The sequence below is a fragment of the Artemia franciscana genome, chromosome 16 (genome assembly GCF_032884065.1).
Source record: "Artemia franciscana chromosome 16, ASM3288406v1, whole genome shotgun sequence".
NCBI lineage: Eukaryota > Metazoa > Arthropoda > Branchiopoda > Anostraca > Artemiidae > Artemia > Artemia franciscana.
In genome coordinates, this window is record NC_088878.1 from 36,322,679 (window position 1) to 36,339,041 (window position 16,363).

Sequence of the window (16,363 nt, forward strand, 5' to 3'; positions counted from 1 at the left end):
TGTCAATAAAATTAGTATAAATGAATAGATAAAACGAATGAAGTAGTAAACTATAAGGGCTTACTTATAGCTCACTTACCCTACAAAATAATTGCCTTACCTTTTACAGACATGGTGATTGACTGAACTTCTTCTGGACTTAACCTTAAAATAGTCTGCAAAACTGGAATTAAACGACATTTTTCTTCTCCTCGAGGCAGTGTTACAAACTAAAATTAGATAGTTAATTTAGAAGTAGAACAATGACAGAAATTGGATAAAGTAGGAAGAAAAAGAAAAAAAAAGACAGAGAAAACTGACCGGAGGAAAATTAGCCAAAAATTGAAAGGAAAAAAGAGAAATTTTTCCATAAGTTCATAACCATGTTCAAAGGCGTTTGCCTTAAATAAAAGCATCTAGTAGCAAAATAATACCATAAAAAAGGGAAAAAGATATAAAAATAAAAAGGGTGTGATCTAGACACACTTTCGACGAACTTTATCAGCATATTTAAATATTCACGTTTTAAGTCTGAGATCTCAACCAAAAAATAAACGATTCTTCCCTGTTTTGTAACTAAAATACTACATTCAATGGGAACTGGATTAATCCTGGATGTTTCTCCATTACTACTATTACTACTACTACTACTAATAACTCTCTGAAGCACCAAACTGCCTGACGATAGCATAGCTACGCATGATCCTCCTCCATCCGATGTGTTCAAATCCTCCCTTTTTATGCAATCCCAGGAAGCTCCAATTTCCCTTGAATTTTTCTTTATAATTTCCTCCCACTCATTCGAAGACGACCTGTCTTAGGTGGTTGACTCACAAGGACGATCTTTGGCAATGTGTCCCCTTTCATCCACAGGACGAGTCCCAGCCAACTCAACCTTTTTCACATTAAAGAATTAGAAAGCTGGTTTGAATCACAGTTTTGTACAGTTTACTGTTGAAAATAAGTTAAGTTAGACGGGTACCTAAAACCTTACGTCAACAGTTTCTCTGGAAAGCATCTAACAAATCCTACTCTGTCTCTTGGAGCAACGATACTTCAGAACGGTAATTCACCACTGTAACTTCCAATATTCTAATCTTGGATCAAGGACTTATCTTGTCATTCTTCCAGGCACTTTTCAACTCTGAAAAACCACCCTAGGCATTGACTATTCTACTTTTAATATCTTCAGTGAACCTACCGTCTTTACTAATAATACTACCAATGCCAGTGAAGCAGCCCACTTAATCCATCTTTTCGCAACCCAAAATTCCCTATTCACCTTCACTTATTCCCAGTCTTAGCAACTTAGCCTTTTTCCAACCTATTCTTGGACACTAAACTCTTAAAACTTCCAAAAATCCGTTCTTTTTGCTAACATTTTCATCTAGGACGCTCAAATCATCAGAGGTCATTTTCTACTTCCCTAATAGATTCCGTGTTCTGCCATTGCCTTTGCTGCATCCTTTAGGACATAGTTCTTCAAAATGATATAAACAGGGATGGAAAACAACCCTATTGGACTCCTCTGATTCAATACAACGGATTCAATATGAAACTACCTACCAACTTCATTTCCTAACTTAACCGCAGTAATACTATTCTGGTACAGAGCACTAATAACTTTAATGCATCAATCTGGTAAACTATACAAGGATAGAACCTTTGCTAAAACTCTTCTATCAGCTGAATCAAACGCTTGCTCATAATCTATAAAACTAAGGACTAAACAGGTCTGATGACTCAGGCACTTCTCAATTATTATTTTGAGAGTAAAAATTTGGTCAACACATCCTCTCTCTTCCTAAAACCACACTGTTCCTCGCTTAAAACTTTATCTATAGCACCCCTTAGTCTATAAAGTATAATCCTAAATCCTAAGTATAATCCTAAGAAATTTGCTTCCGACACAAACCAAGCTAATGCCTCTATAATTACCACACTCGCTCTATCACTTGTTTTATTGATGGGTTTAATTAAAGTTTAACTTAGATCGCTAGGTACTTTCCCTCTTTCAAATATCATATCCATAATCTTCAGTAATTTGTCTCTAGCTTGACAAACACAATGTTTAAAAAAAACTCATTTACTACACTGTCAGCATATACAGTCTTATTATTTTGTATTCTTTTTGGTGCTGTCGCTTATTCATACTCATAAGATAATTCTTCCGTCACTTCCAAAGCGTCACAAACTTTTACATTCTTTTCTATGTATTTGTCCGTAACTTTATCACGATTTAGCCCATTTTCAAAATGCTTTGCCCATCTCTCTTTAACTCTTTTCTTAGCACTAATTGTGGCACCGGTCCTATCTTTAACTGGGGAAGTCCAGACTCACTCATCCCTCTAAATTTTTTAATATGCCAGTGAAGTATTTCACTGCCTTCTAGCTGTATCTTTCAGATCCTATGCGATTTTATCCATGGCCTGCACTTCACACCTCCTTAGTTTATATTTTAATGCTTTCCACACTTTCTTTACATTCCCTGTATTATATGACCTCCACATGAATCCTGTTTAATTATAATGCTTTCTAGACTTCCCTGACATTACCCTAATTGTGGGAGTTTAAGGCCCTGTAATACTTTCTCTCTTTTCTTTAAATTAACTGACTGATTGATTAATAAAAATACCATATTTCTACCCCGAATCCTGTTTATTTGTTCCTGTAACTGTAAGAAAAATTCATCTGAGTAACTAATGTTTAGATCTGTCTGCTCTATAGGGGAATATACTACTAAGACTGGTACGCTGCACTTTTAGGTCGTAAAACGAGTAACTAGTATTCTAATATTAATGCCTTCCCAACCTAGACACGACATAGCAGCTCCCCTATTCATCATTAGCCCTGTTCCATATCTATCTACCCTATCCTTCCTACCTGCGTAAAAAAAAATTCTATACCGCCTAATCTCATGTTTCCTACCCGTGGGATAGGAGTTTCTGAAATAAGTCCACTTCAAAGGGTGTTAATTCGTCCGTCAAAATGTCAACACGATAAAGTTTTATAACATTTTACCATCCCAAGTTGCATTTTTTCACATAATTCAAATTGGCGAAATTACTACGTCCCCAGGTCCCAAATAATACAGCAATAAGGGGACCATAACACCTTCTCAGGCCTACAGGAGGCGCTTAAGCCGGCTGAGAACCGGACAAAAAAAGTTCCTAGACCTCCAGTTTGAAAGAAACTTTTGTAAAATTCTGGGCTCGTCTTTGTCACAACATGATTTTCCAAATTTGGCGATGTTCACATCAAGAAGAGTTTAAATCCTGCACAATCAATCTCAAGCCTATTACCTCCAACTCATTGTACATTAATGCTTACAAATATTATAGTACAATGCAGAGGCAGCCCATAATATATAAATTAGCTAGGAAGAGGTTTTTCACCCCCCAAAAATGCCCACCAAAACACAAAATCCAGAAGAATTATCCATCAACCTAAGTCGAGTGCAAATACTGTGTCATTTATTAGGCTATGATTTCCTCGAGGGGCGCAACTCCTAAAGGTAATCCCGTAGCTCTTTTTGCAGTCACGGTTCAGGTTCGATAAACTCGTGAACGGTAGATCCTATCGTCCTTAAATGGCCACGCAAGCAGGATTTCCCTGTCGGGGATAGAGAAGAAGGAAAGAGTTTATGACGAAGTGGAGACCCCAAGCCATGTCACAGCACCAGAACAGCTCCAACATTTTATACTCACCCTATCTTCCTCAGGGCATTATATTCCCTTAAATTACCAAGGAAAATCAAAAACTGAAACAGGATTGTTTAAAGTGGCTTGGTAGAAACTTGCACAGCCATGTATATATTTAAATTTAAAACAAATTCGAAATTCAGTTTTTAATTAAAACGATGTTCACAAATCAGTTATGCTGTTTTGGCAATAACTAAGCGAGCGCTGCCATCAGAAAAAGATCCGTGGACGTAAAATTAGCAGGAAATAGTAAGGCACCAAACCGTTTAAGAGCGTTGAGCCGTACTTTGAAGGTGTAGTTGTCCTTGGGAACCAATAAAATATTGATGCGCTGTAAAATTTCCTAGTCAGTTTCGCTTATTTAATTTCACGCTCAACGTGACAACAGAGAATAAAATTTAGTATGGCCATAAAAATTTTGTAATACTGAAACAACCTAAAGAAGAATCTTATAAAATTATATCTGGCGTATATATATATATATATATATATATATATATATATATATATATATATATATATATATATATATATATATATATATATATATATATATATATATATATATATATATACTTGTTTTTAAGTCAACTAGAATAAAAGTTTGTGTTAATATTTGTGATTTGGTAAAATTTATAATATTTAGTTTACCTATTGTTGCTAAAGGGAGGGATATATTAACAGGATAAGCTTGTTTTGGTTTTACTTGGTTGTTTTACATTTGTTGGTTTTTTTTTCATAGGCATGTATTTTGGGGGTGATACCTGACGTGGGGATGCCATGGATATTCTGTGGTAGCCACAACACTGTGCTGGGTAGGGAATTTAGAGTGGCGAAACCCTATATAGGCCAGTGTATTCTCCTGATGAGCCCTTATGTTGGGTGTTGCCTCTGAATTATTTGTCTATATTATTTTTTCTATTGTTTGGTAAATAACGACTTATACTTATTGACAACATGACTGCCTGTCCATGGATTATTCTTTATGGTTGATTGTGTGTGGCTATGCTGTTTGACCTATGTGATTGTATGGATGAGTAGGGTTAAGGCCTCATTCAAGTGCTGGTCTATATTAATCACTAATTTAGGAAAACAGTCTTCCTTTTCTCCTTCTGTCTCTTTTTTTTTTTTTTTTTTTTTTTTTTTTTTTTTTTTTTTTTTTTTTTTTTTTTTTTTTTGTGTTTGTGCTGTAGCATTGGTGATTTCTCTTTTCATGATATATATATATATATATATATATATATATATATATATATATATATATATATATATATTGCTTTCGTGGGGGGAGGGTCACTAATAATAAAAAAAAATATTGGATAAATTGAATAAAAACTGTCCGGAAATTTGGGGACATGATTTAGGTGAGGAGGGGGTGGTCTAAGGCCTCCTCCCTTTGGGTGTGTCCCTGAATAGGCCTAAAATGGGACCAGGATAGAAAAAATGCTTTTATTTTTATTTCATTGGTATTCAAAACAAGATTTTAAGCTGTCAGAGGAAGATATATTACACCATGATATATAAGACCCCCATTACCAAAGTTTTGACCACCAATAGAATTTTTATCTACTTGTAAAACCAAGTAAGAGTAGAAATCTGAGTACATAATAATAATAATTTATTTATAACCCACAAAGTACATTAAACTGTGGAGTAAACACACAAAAAAAGAAAAAACAAGACAAAAAACATAACAACATAAATAACATAGCAGCATAACGACATACAACATAAATAAATTACCTCCAATCAAAAAATGGCCAAAGAGGGTCAAAAACACCGACCATTTGCCGAGTTTTAAAACATATATCTTTAGATAAATGTTTCAGTCGCGAGGGCGCATCAACGATGTCAAATTTAGATACGACTGTATGATTCCGATACCACCGAGGCAGACGCAGCAAATACTTGCAATACTTAAAATATCCTGAGCGTATTTTCTTTGTATCCTTCTTGCGAAGGAGGAAAGCAAAACCAGAAAGATAAAAAACAGCAGGGGCACAAAAACTAGAATAAAGACGGCATAGTCCATTTCGGTTATACCGACCACGATTTGGTGAAATTTTCGCGTATCCAACCCGCATACTTTTCAGCACGCTGGACGTAATAGCGGAGCAAGTAGACGAAAGTGACGTGGAAAAAGAGAGACCCAACCATTTAATACTTGCTGAACATGGTATAGTTAAAGAACCCAAGCAAAGAGGTGATGTTGGTGGAGGACTCCCAAAACACAAAAACTCACATTTGGAGGCATTAACTGAAAGGCCTACTGTGGATAGTGCGGCTGAAAGCCGGTAGAAGTTGGTAATTAGACTATTTTTTGTCCGGCTAAGAAGCAGAACATCATCAGCATAAGCAACGTGACTAATGCCTAAATTATCATTGTAAAAAATTGACGGTTGAAGACGTTGGAGACACGAAGCTAAAACACATTTAAAAATGCTCGGGGATAACACGGCACCTTGCCTAACGCCTTTTTTAACAGGAATATACTCCCCTACCGTACCATTCCACTTCACCCTAACTGAAGAATTAGCATACCAATACTTAAGCACGGAAACAATAGAAAGGTTAACACCCGAGGCTGCTAGAGAAAACAAAGCATTTGAATGAATTACATTATCAAAAGCACTAGATATGTCAACAGTCAAACAATACAGGGGACTTTTTTGAGCAACAGCTTGTTTCATTAGCCGACCCACAATATGGTGAGCTTGAAAACAGCCCATACCTTTTCTAAAACCAAGCTGGAAGGGTGTAAAATTGCACTTGGAGTTAATGGCCGGTAGCAGTACATATTCAAATAGCTTACTAACAAAACAAGACACAGTGATAGGACGATAATTAGAGCAAGCACTGGGGTCCTTACCCCTCTTGACTATGGGAGATATACAACCGGACAAAAAACTATCTGGCACAACGGACTGTGCCAAACACATCTGAAACAATAATTGCAAATGCTTCAGCAGTTCAGGACAATCATAGGCAAAAAAATTGAAGCAAAGACCATCACTATCGAGAGACTCAGACTTATTCACTTGCATAAGAGCTTGGAGTATAACACCAGATTCCACCGACAACACTTGAGATTGGTTGATACGAATTGGGAGGATTGAGTTTACAAGCTTTGTAAAATGATTTTGGAGATTAATATTAAACGAAAGCAAAATATTTTTATAATGAGAAACGAAGTCACATAGCCGAAGAGACGAATTAATTGGAGGTGAACACTTAACACTGTTTATAACACGATCCCAGGATTTCTTGTCACAAGGACCATCCCAGGCATTCAGTCTCGCTCTACGCAGGGAATATTTGTACTCTCGTTTGGTTTTCTGTTTTATTTGATGTACTGAACCAGAAGAAGGACGATTACAGGCTATCCACATGCGGAGCCAGAACTTAGCTTTTTGTTTAGCTATCTTCACTTTAGGATCAACTTTCCAAAAGGGATTGCGAGTACCCGTTCGCACGCACTCGGAGGGTACAGCTGTTTTAGCGGCAGACTTTAGACAGAACACTATTTGCTGATAATACGAGTTGATATCTATCCGCGTTGAAGCTGTAGATACAGATGTTTGCAATAAGTGGAATGGCACTTTAATAGATGATAATAACTGGGACAATGTCAATACATAAAGTGGAACATTGGTATTTTCCCAATTTAACTTTGAGAACCACTTGGGAGAGTTACGTTGCACAGAGGTCGCCATGGAGCAAGATAGTTGGCACGTGATTGGTAAATGATCGTCGTCAATTTTAGAGTCTTCCACATGAACTATTGATGAAAGTAGAGTTGAATCTGACACAATTACATGATCAAGGTTGGAAGTAAGACCACCACGATTGTGAATATAAGTAAATAGAAGATCTTTATCAGCAAGATGGAATCCTCCAGGAAGTGAATCGAGAAAGATTTCAGATCGGTCGGAATTAGATAATAAGTCAGTGTTCAAAATGAGTCTAACTTGTCACAACAAATTTTTAATTTAAATTACACCAAAAAAGAAAAGAGAGATTACTGTTAAATACTTCTGTATTAGAAAGTGTGCTGTAATTCCGATGGTCTATTGGCGTATTTTCGCCAGCCAATCATGTTATCATTTGAGCTTGTGTAAGAAAAGGAAGAAAAATTGCACAACGCTTTTAAAAAACCATTGCTATGGTTACCGTCAAAACACAAAACTCACACAGAAAAAATGGTGGAACTTTAAGACAATTGAAAAAAAGGAAAGTTTAGATTTGCTGCATTTTTTTTTTTTTTTTTTTTTTTTTTTTTTTTTTTTTTTTTTTTATACAATCTCTATAACTATACAGACAAGTAGTGTTTGTACAGTATCTACATAAATATTTTTTCCAGTTGGCTCCCTCCTCCTAATCGAGGAGAACCTTTCGGATGCCAAATGGTTTTGACCGATACGATCGGGGTCGACCCTCCGTACAGAATAAGAATGAGAGAAAGGAGTATAAGAGGAAAAAAACGTTAAAAAACTTACGGCAAAAGAAATCTATACAACCACAGAGAATTAAGAGCCAACAGTTGAAAAAAACCTCATTGGTTGCCTCTGAGCCTACAAGGGATGACTCAAATGACCATATTCTAGCATAGCACCCACCTTGTAGACTAGTTTCTGTTAGTTCCACTATTCCTCATTGTTAGAACTTTAATAGTTAATTTACAGTTCCAAAGGTAAAAAAAGGTAAGCTAAAGGATGCGGCACTAGACCTTTAAGGTCTGAACCGGCAGTGCTGATCTCCGTCTCAAGGCCCTTTAGCTAGGAAGTGCAATGGGGGGATGAGGGCCAGCCATCCTGTGCTTTTGCACACCCTTCCTGTTTACCTCCCTCAAATTTTTCCAGGTACCCATTTAGAGCTGGGTCGACTCTGGCTGAGCTTATAGAGTTACACAACTGACCCCCGCCCCAAACCAAATAATTGGGTACACTAGGATTCGAACGCTCACCCTCAGGAACAAAGGATCCTAAATCCAGCACACCAATCGACTCAGCAAAGGTCATTGTTACCAGTCATTGTTACAAAAAAGAGAGAAAAAAATAATCTAAGACTGGTTCCAGTTCTCCAAATTTAGAAAGAATCACATATATACATTCGGTCAAAATAAAAATGAATTAAATTAAAATAATCAGCATGCGGTATCTCGTATTAATTTCTTTCGATATTCTTTCGATTATTCGATATTTCTTTCGATATTCGATTAGAAATCGGTATTTCGATTTCTTTCGATATTGATTTCGAGTATCTTTCGATAATTAATTCGCACAAAGCTGGAGGAGATAAAAAAATTTCGATACCAAAACCTAAAGAGATAATTGTATGTTTTGGACGAATCCGATATTACATGATTCCCAAGAAGTTTACTTCTAGAGCACGGAATTTACTAATTAATGGAAATTTTGTTAACTTCATAGAAACTTATTTCCGTAGAACTTTTCTCTCTTTCCAAAAAGTTTGATTGGAAATATAAAAGGGAAACTTAAATTTAGATTTTTTAGAAGAATTTTTATATTGGGGGAGGAAGGGGAAGCTGTTGCTCAAAATCAGGAAAAAACGACTTTTTTTAGTCGTTACCAATAGGAAACTTTGAGGAGAGGGGGACCCGAGGGTTTTACCCTTTAAACTTTTATTGTGTCTAAAGAAGCTGAAATATCAATATAGGATAGCTTTTAATTACCATAAGGTCTCTCTACAAAATATCAAAACAATAGCTTTTCAGAAAAGTACAAGATAAAACTAAACCTAAAGTGTAATGAGCCGAGGGAGTAGTAGCCCTCTCATATTTAGAATGATTTTTGTTCATTTTAGTGTTAGGGTAATTTGTGTCCAATTAATTTTTTTATTTATGCGGAATGGTAATATTCAGAATAAAATGCTGTGAAAAGATTGCCAAGTGTGCCTGTTAGTCAAGTGTCGGAAGCTCAGTGAATTTTTAGATTCAAATCTAACGCCAGTCGCAATTTTTTTAAGTAATTATATGTTGTATCGATTGTTGTATCGATATGTTGTATCGATTTATACGTTGTCACTTCACCTGGTGTAACATTCCAATTCTAATATTAATGGCCTCGACATAATTGATTGCAGCAACTAAAATAGAACCGCGCTGAGGCACACCTGATTTATGAAATTCGGTGGAAAATCGGCGAAAAATCGGCAAAATATTTGGAAAACCTTATGAATCAGTTTGACATTACTAAAGATTGTTGTCAATGTTGTAAATTGTGTGGATTAGTCGATTGTCAACTTCCTTTTCCCGATATCCAGCAACTATTTTGCGAAACGTTCGGAAGGTGTATTGTTTTGTAGTTGAGCATACAAATCGGTTTTAAAGGCCGGTTCGATTACATTTCGTCATGAAACAAAAGATTTGAGAATTATGTTCATCATCCACGACGTTCATCATCGACGTTATCATCATATATCGACGTATGCTTATCATATGTTCATCATCATTAATCGACGTTAACTAGAAGAGTTTTTCCGAAATCGTATGGCAATAAAATAAGCGCTCCCCTGTAGGGTTGTCTATCCCCCCAAAAAATCTTTCAGTCTAGGATCAAGCGCTTCCAATACTTTTTATAGGCTGTTAGTGAATACATCCCACATGATAAGCTCAAAGTTTGTTGAACTTTGCCCATTCCGCATTATTGAGGATATTACTTGTAGGCATCTCAGCTTTAGTTTTCGATTTTATAGCCTATATCCCCCCCTCTATATTTTTTTAAAGTTTTGTTTTAGTGCAGCGGCATGTCAAAGGTAGAGACTACTTTTTATATTTTCAGCTACACCGGTGACAAAAGCGGTGTAACACACAAAGCAAATTCAAAGTCACGTCACCGTAAAAATGTTATTACAGAAAATTACAAGTCCATCGGTTCAGTTGCTACCGGGATGTAAAGTCTTTTGCTCATAAATAGCGACTAAGACAACACTGCCTCTCCATCACAAACATCAAAAAATAAGAAGAACAATACGGAATTCTTTTTGCAAGACAATGGAAATCTAATTAGAATGAACATTTCGGTTCTACGTCCAAGGGCCGTCCTCAGCAAAACATAATATATAAGACCCGTCCATTATTATAACTAAAGCAGATAAAAGCAATTTTTTCGGCTGTCATGGATACGACAGATTACGACACAAAAAGTTATGCTCATCTAAATGGCAAAACTACATATCAAACAGTTCGTGGTAACGAACTGTAGTAAGGAGCGACCCGGCTCAATAGTAACCGAAACTCTCAAAAATGGAATTTTAATACCAATAGTTACATCAAAACAATGACATTTTAATGCTGATTTTAAATATATAAGTTTCATCAAGATTAGTCTTACCCATCAAAACTTACGAGCCTGAGAAAATTTGCCTCATTTTAGAAAATAGGGGGAAACACCCCCTAAAAGTCATACGATCTTAACGAATCACACCATCAACAGTAAAGTTTTTTACTGTTTTAAAATGTAGAGTTAAGAGAAAGAGTCAAACTTTAGCGTAAAGAGCGGGGCGTTGAGGAGGAAAAGCCCCTTTCATATACGGAGTAATTTCTGTTCGTTTTAAGTTTTAATGCCGCTCCTTATTTTCATTTAAAAACTTGTTTTTGTTTTGTTTAATACAACTAGAACCCACCATTATACTGATCAGTTTGCTAACAAATTATAAATAAATCAAAAGATCTAAAACAAAATAGTAAATGTACTCTAAAATTATATAATAAATTTTTCCCCCTTTAGCGTAGAGAGTGGAGCGCTGAAGAGGGAACAACTCCTTTCATATGCCGAGTAATTTCTGTTCGTTTTAAGTCTTAATATCGCTCCTTACTCTCAGTTAAAAAAAAAAAAACTCGGACGATTTTGATAAAAAGGGTGGGGTAGGAGGCCTAGTTGCCATCCAGTCTTTTGGTTACTTAAAAAGGCAACTAGAACTCTTAATATTTTACGAAAGCTTTTATTCATAAGAAATAAAAATAAATTACGAACTAACTTACGTAACGAACTTCTATATTTGTATATTCTTATTATGCATTTGAGGGGGTTTGCCCCCTCGTCAAAACCTCGCTCTTTAGACTAAAGCAGAAATTTTGCGTAATAGTTTCTGCTCGTTTTCAGTTTCAATGCTGCTCCTTACTTTCAGTTGAAAAAAATTTTTTAATATTTATTTTTTGGTTTTTATTTCAAATAATGCTAGAAAGTCCTGCGCCCCCTTCATTGAAATTCTCTTTCCCTATGACAAATTCCTCCATGAAAAGATCCTGCCACGTAGCCCCCTCCCCTCAACTCCCCCTAAAACCCCAAATAAATCCCCCTAAAAACGTCTGTATACTTCCATAACAATAGGGAATTTTTTAAGACAGTGGGAAACAAATTAGAATGAATATTTCGGCCCTATGTCCAAGGGCCTTCCTCAGCAATACAAATAAGAAAAAAACAACTTACGAGAGGATAAAATCAATAAAACTAAAATGAACAGTTTTTCAAAACAGTCCCAGCATCCTTACCTCAGCGAAGTTCAACCAGGACTGATAAATAAATTGTGATGAAACGAGGCAATTCAATGAAATGAAAGAAAATGAAATAAAAACAGGTTTTTAATGCCAGCCTAGCTTTTTTCGCTGTTGATCTTATAGGTCTATTTGTGACAGGTTGTGTGTTAATATCTATTGTTTTTTTTTATATTTCGTAAGGTCATTTTTAATTAAATTTGTGAATAGAGCATTCAGTGAATATTCTCTTAAATCCCTATTTAAGGAAATATTATTATGAATTTTAAGTCTGATTTCAATTGCTTCTCGAACTACTTGTTTTGTGCCATAGGTCATTGCTAATAAGGGCAGATTCTTCAAAAAGTATTTTGTGGCGAGGATTTTCGAAAACATGGCTACTTAAAGCAGAATCAAAAGAAACAGAAGTATTCTTATTAGAATTCAGAGCTTTGGTGATATCATCTTTATGCTGTTGTAGGCGTTTCTCGAAATTCTGGTGGGTTCTCCCTACATAGAAGTTGCCACAGTCGTATGATATTTGATAGCCACCTCTTTGGCGAGTAACTGGAGTCTTATCTTTACCAGAATTTAGGAGATTTATGATTTTCAAATTATTGGTAAATACAACATACAGATTATTTTGTGTGCATACTTTTTTAAGATTTCTAGTGATTTTTGGGATATATGGGAGGTAAATTATGTTTTGGGGCTTATCGGGATTTTCACATGGTAAATTATCGTTGATTTTATGGGAGTATCTTTTCACTCTACGGTTAACTGTATTATTAATAAATAAAAGAGGATACCCATTTTCAAACAGTATGTCCCTGATGAAGTCTAGTTCAGCTGTGATGTAGGAATCAGAACAAATATTCAGGGCACGATCTACGAGAGATATTACGACACCTCTTTTAACTAGTGGGGGGAATCAAAATGTAAATATCTATTGTTTTGTGTCGGTTTTCTGTAAATGGTAAAATTGATTTCATCTAAGTTACGAATAATTAGAACATCTAGGAATGACATTTTATTTACAATTTCAACTTCTAAGGTAAACTGTAAATTCCTATCATATGTGTTATTAGAAAATTAAATAAATGAAAATTATGACTTAATAGAAGTTTCAGCAACAGGATTAGATTGCGACGTTTTAATGACCATGGTCCAACTTTGTAACAAGTATTCAATGTATTTCCAATTCCGTAATTCTTTCTACCAACCGATAAATGGCTTACCCATGGGTAAGCCACAAACAAATGGCTTACCCATGGGTGCGCCTCTTTCCGGGTTACTGGCGAATATTTATGCAGAGCATATTGAAAATTGGGCATGAAATTCATATTTTTTTAATCATATCTTTTGAGGACGTTACACGGAAGACGTAATTTCACTCTGGAACTATGGGGAAAATGAACTTAAGGGTTTTTTAGATCATCTTAACACATATGATATTAATTTACAATTTACAGAAATATTTATTCTAATTTGTTTCCCACTGTCTTAGAAAATTCCTTATTGTTCTTCTTGTTTTTGGTGTTTGTGATGGAAAGGCAGTGTGGTCTTCGTCGTTATTTACATTAGTATATGTAAACGCTGGTCAAAATTTGCAACTTGAAGCCCCTCCCCCAGGGAGTATGCACACAAAATAATCTGTATGTTGTATTTACCAATAATTTGAAAATCATAAAGCTCCTAAATTCTGGTAAAGATAAGACTCCAGTTACTCGCCAAAGAGGTGTCTATCAAATACCATGCGACTGTGGCAACTTCTATGTAGGGAGAACCTACCAGAATTTCGAGAAACGCCTACAACAACATAAGGATAAAATCACCAAAGCTGTGAATTCTAATAATATTACTTCTGTTTCTTTTGATTCTGCTTTAAGTAGCCATGTTTTCGAAAATCCTAGCCACAAAACACTTTTCGAAGAATCCGCCATTATTAGCAATGATCTAGGCATTAAGCAAGTAGTTCGAGAAGTAATTGAAATCAGACTTAAGATTAATAATAATATTTCCTTAAATAGGGATATTCACTGAATGCTTTATACACAAATTTAATTAAAAATGACCTTACAAATATTTTAATTTCTAATAGATATTAACACAGAACCTGTCACAAATAGACCTATAGGATCAGCAGCGACTTACTCCCTCATTACTTTGAGGGAGTAAGTCGTCCTTAAAGACATAGTTATAAGGTTTTTTGGCTAAGCTGAACAAAATGGCGATCTCAAAATTTTAATCCGTTGATTTTGGGAAAAAATTAGCATTGGAGGGGGTGAAGGTGCCCTCCAGTTTTTTTGGTCACTTAAAAAGGGCACTAGAACTTTTAATTTCCGTTAGAATGAGCCCTCTCACGACATTCTAAGACCACTGGGTCGATACAACAGCCCCAGAAAAAAAATAAACACGCATCCGCGATCGGTCTTCTGGCAAAAAATACGAAGTTCCATATTTTTGTAGATAGGAGCTTGAAACTTCTACAATATAATTTTCTGATACGTTGAATGCGGTGGTATGATTTTAGTAAAGATTCTATGACTTTTAGGGATGTTTTCCCCTATTTTCGAAAATAAGGTATTTTCTCAGGTTTGTAACTTTTGATAAGTAAGACTAAATTTGATGAAACATATATCTATAATAAGCATAAAAATCCAATTCTTTTGACGTATTTATTAGTATAAAAATTCCGTTTTTAGAGTTTCTTTTATTATTGAGCCGGGTCGCTCCTTACTACAGTTCGTTACCACGTACTGTTTGATTTGGAAATCATAAATCTCCTAAATGATGGTAAGGATGACGCTCCAGTTACTCGCCAAAGAGGAGTCTATCAAATACCATGCGATTGTGGCAAATTCTATTTATGCGGAACTCCCCAGAATTTAGAGAAACGCCTACAACAGCATAAAGATGATATCACCAAAGGTGTAAATCCATTTTTCGTAAATCTACTTTTCCCTTATCCCTTATATAGTTTTCAGCTTATGTATTTCAGATTTTTATAGCCTGCTCTGGTGCCCTTCCTCCTTATGATTTTTCAGATTTTTTCACTTTGTTATTTGCTATGTATAGGATAAAATCTCTCCGTAATGGGAGAAACAAATTGACAAAATTTAAATCCCCCCTCAAAAAAAAAATATATGTTTAAACCTTCGCTGGAGTGTAACCAACAACTTCCTAAAGTTCCATGGCAACCAGCTGAACGATCCATTGCTTCATAAAGGATAGAAATAAATTTGTTTTGTTTAAAAAGATCAAAAGAAATATAAAGAAACTAACATACTTTTGTTGTTTTTGACTTGTCCACAAATTTTGAACACAAAGCAAAACAATGGAATGTAAAAGAAGTAAATAAATTAAACCGGCCATAAAAGGACTCAGAAGTAATAAATAAAATAAAATAAAGTAAATAAGTAAAAGAATACAATTTGCATAAGACAATTACCCTGGTCGAGGTGAATCTAATTTAACATCAATAATGTCAAATTTACGAAAAACAAGAGCTAAAAGTTGGTTTTTTATCTCTTCCAAATTTGCAATCGCTATATGTTACTTGGTAGATACCAAGTGCCATGAAAAACTATTAAACTTTCCAATCAAATACCACTGGAATGATAAATAACAAAACTGAAAAATAAAAAATAAAAACACTATTAGAATTCAGCTTGTTTTTCATTTTGATTTCTGGAATGAAAATTAAAGTCTTGTCATGATTAATTCACGATAAACGATAAAACGGATTAACGATTATTCAAACAATTCGTGTTAACGAACTGTACGTAAGGACCGATCCGGCTCAATAGTAACCGAATCTTTGAAAAATGGAGATTTGATACCAATAGATATATCAAAAGAATTCACTTATTATCCTTATTTTAAAAATATTATTATTTTTATTATCCTTATTTTCATTAAGTTTATTCTTACCAATTATAAGCTACGAGCCTGAGAAAATTTGTCTGATTTTCGAAAAAAGGGGGAAACACCCCCTAAAAGTATTAGAATCTTAATGAAAATCACACAATCCGAGTCAGCATATCAGAAAACCCTTCTGTAGTAGTTTCAAGCTCCTATCTGCAAAAATGTGGAATTTTGTATTATTTTCCAGAAGAAATTTCACGGATGTGTTTTTTTTCAAGGAATAATCGTATTGACCCAGTCTTCGTGAAATATCATTAGAGGG

The 16,363-nt window shown here is 35.1% G+C and overlaps 1 protein-coding gene across 1 annotated transcript in view; it reads right to left on the bottom strand.

Moving 5' to 3' along the window:
• LOC136037402 (GRIP and coiled-coil domain-containing protein 2-like) overlaps window positions 1-16,363 on the bottom strand; it is a 201,739-nt gene that overhangs the window by 13,459 nt on the left and 171,917 nt on the right. Inside the window, exon 9 of the mRNA XM_065720153.1 lies at window positions 101-209. Within this exon, the coding sequence (XP_065576225.1) occupies window positions 101-209 (109 nt within the window). The remainder of the gene's footprint in view (window positions 1-100; window positions 210-16,363) is intronic.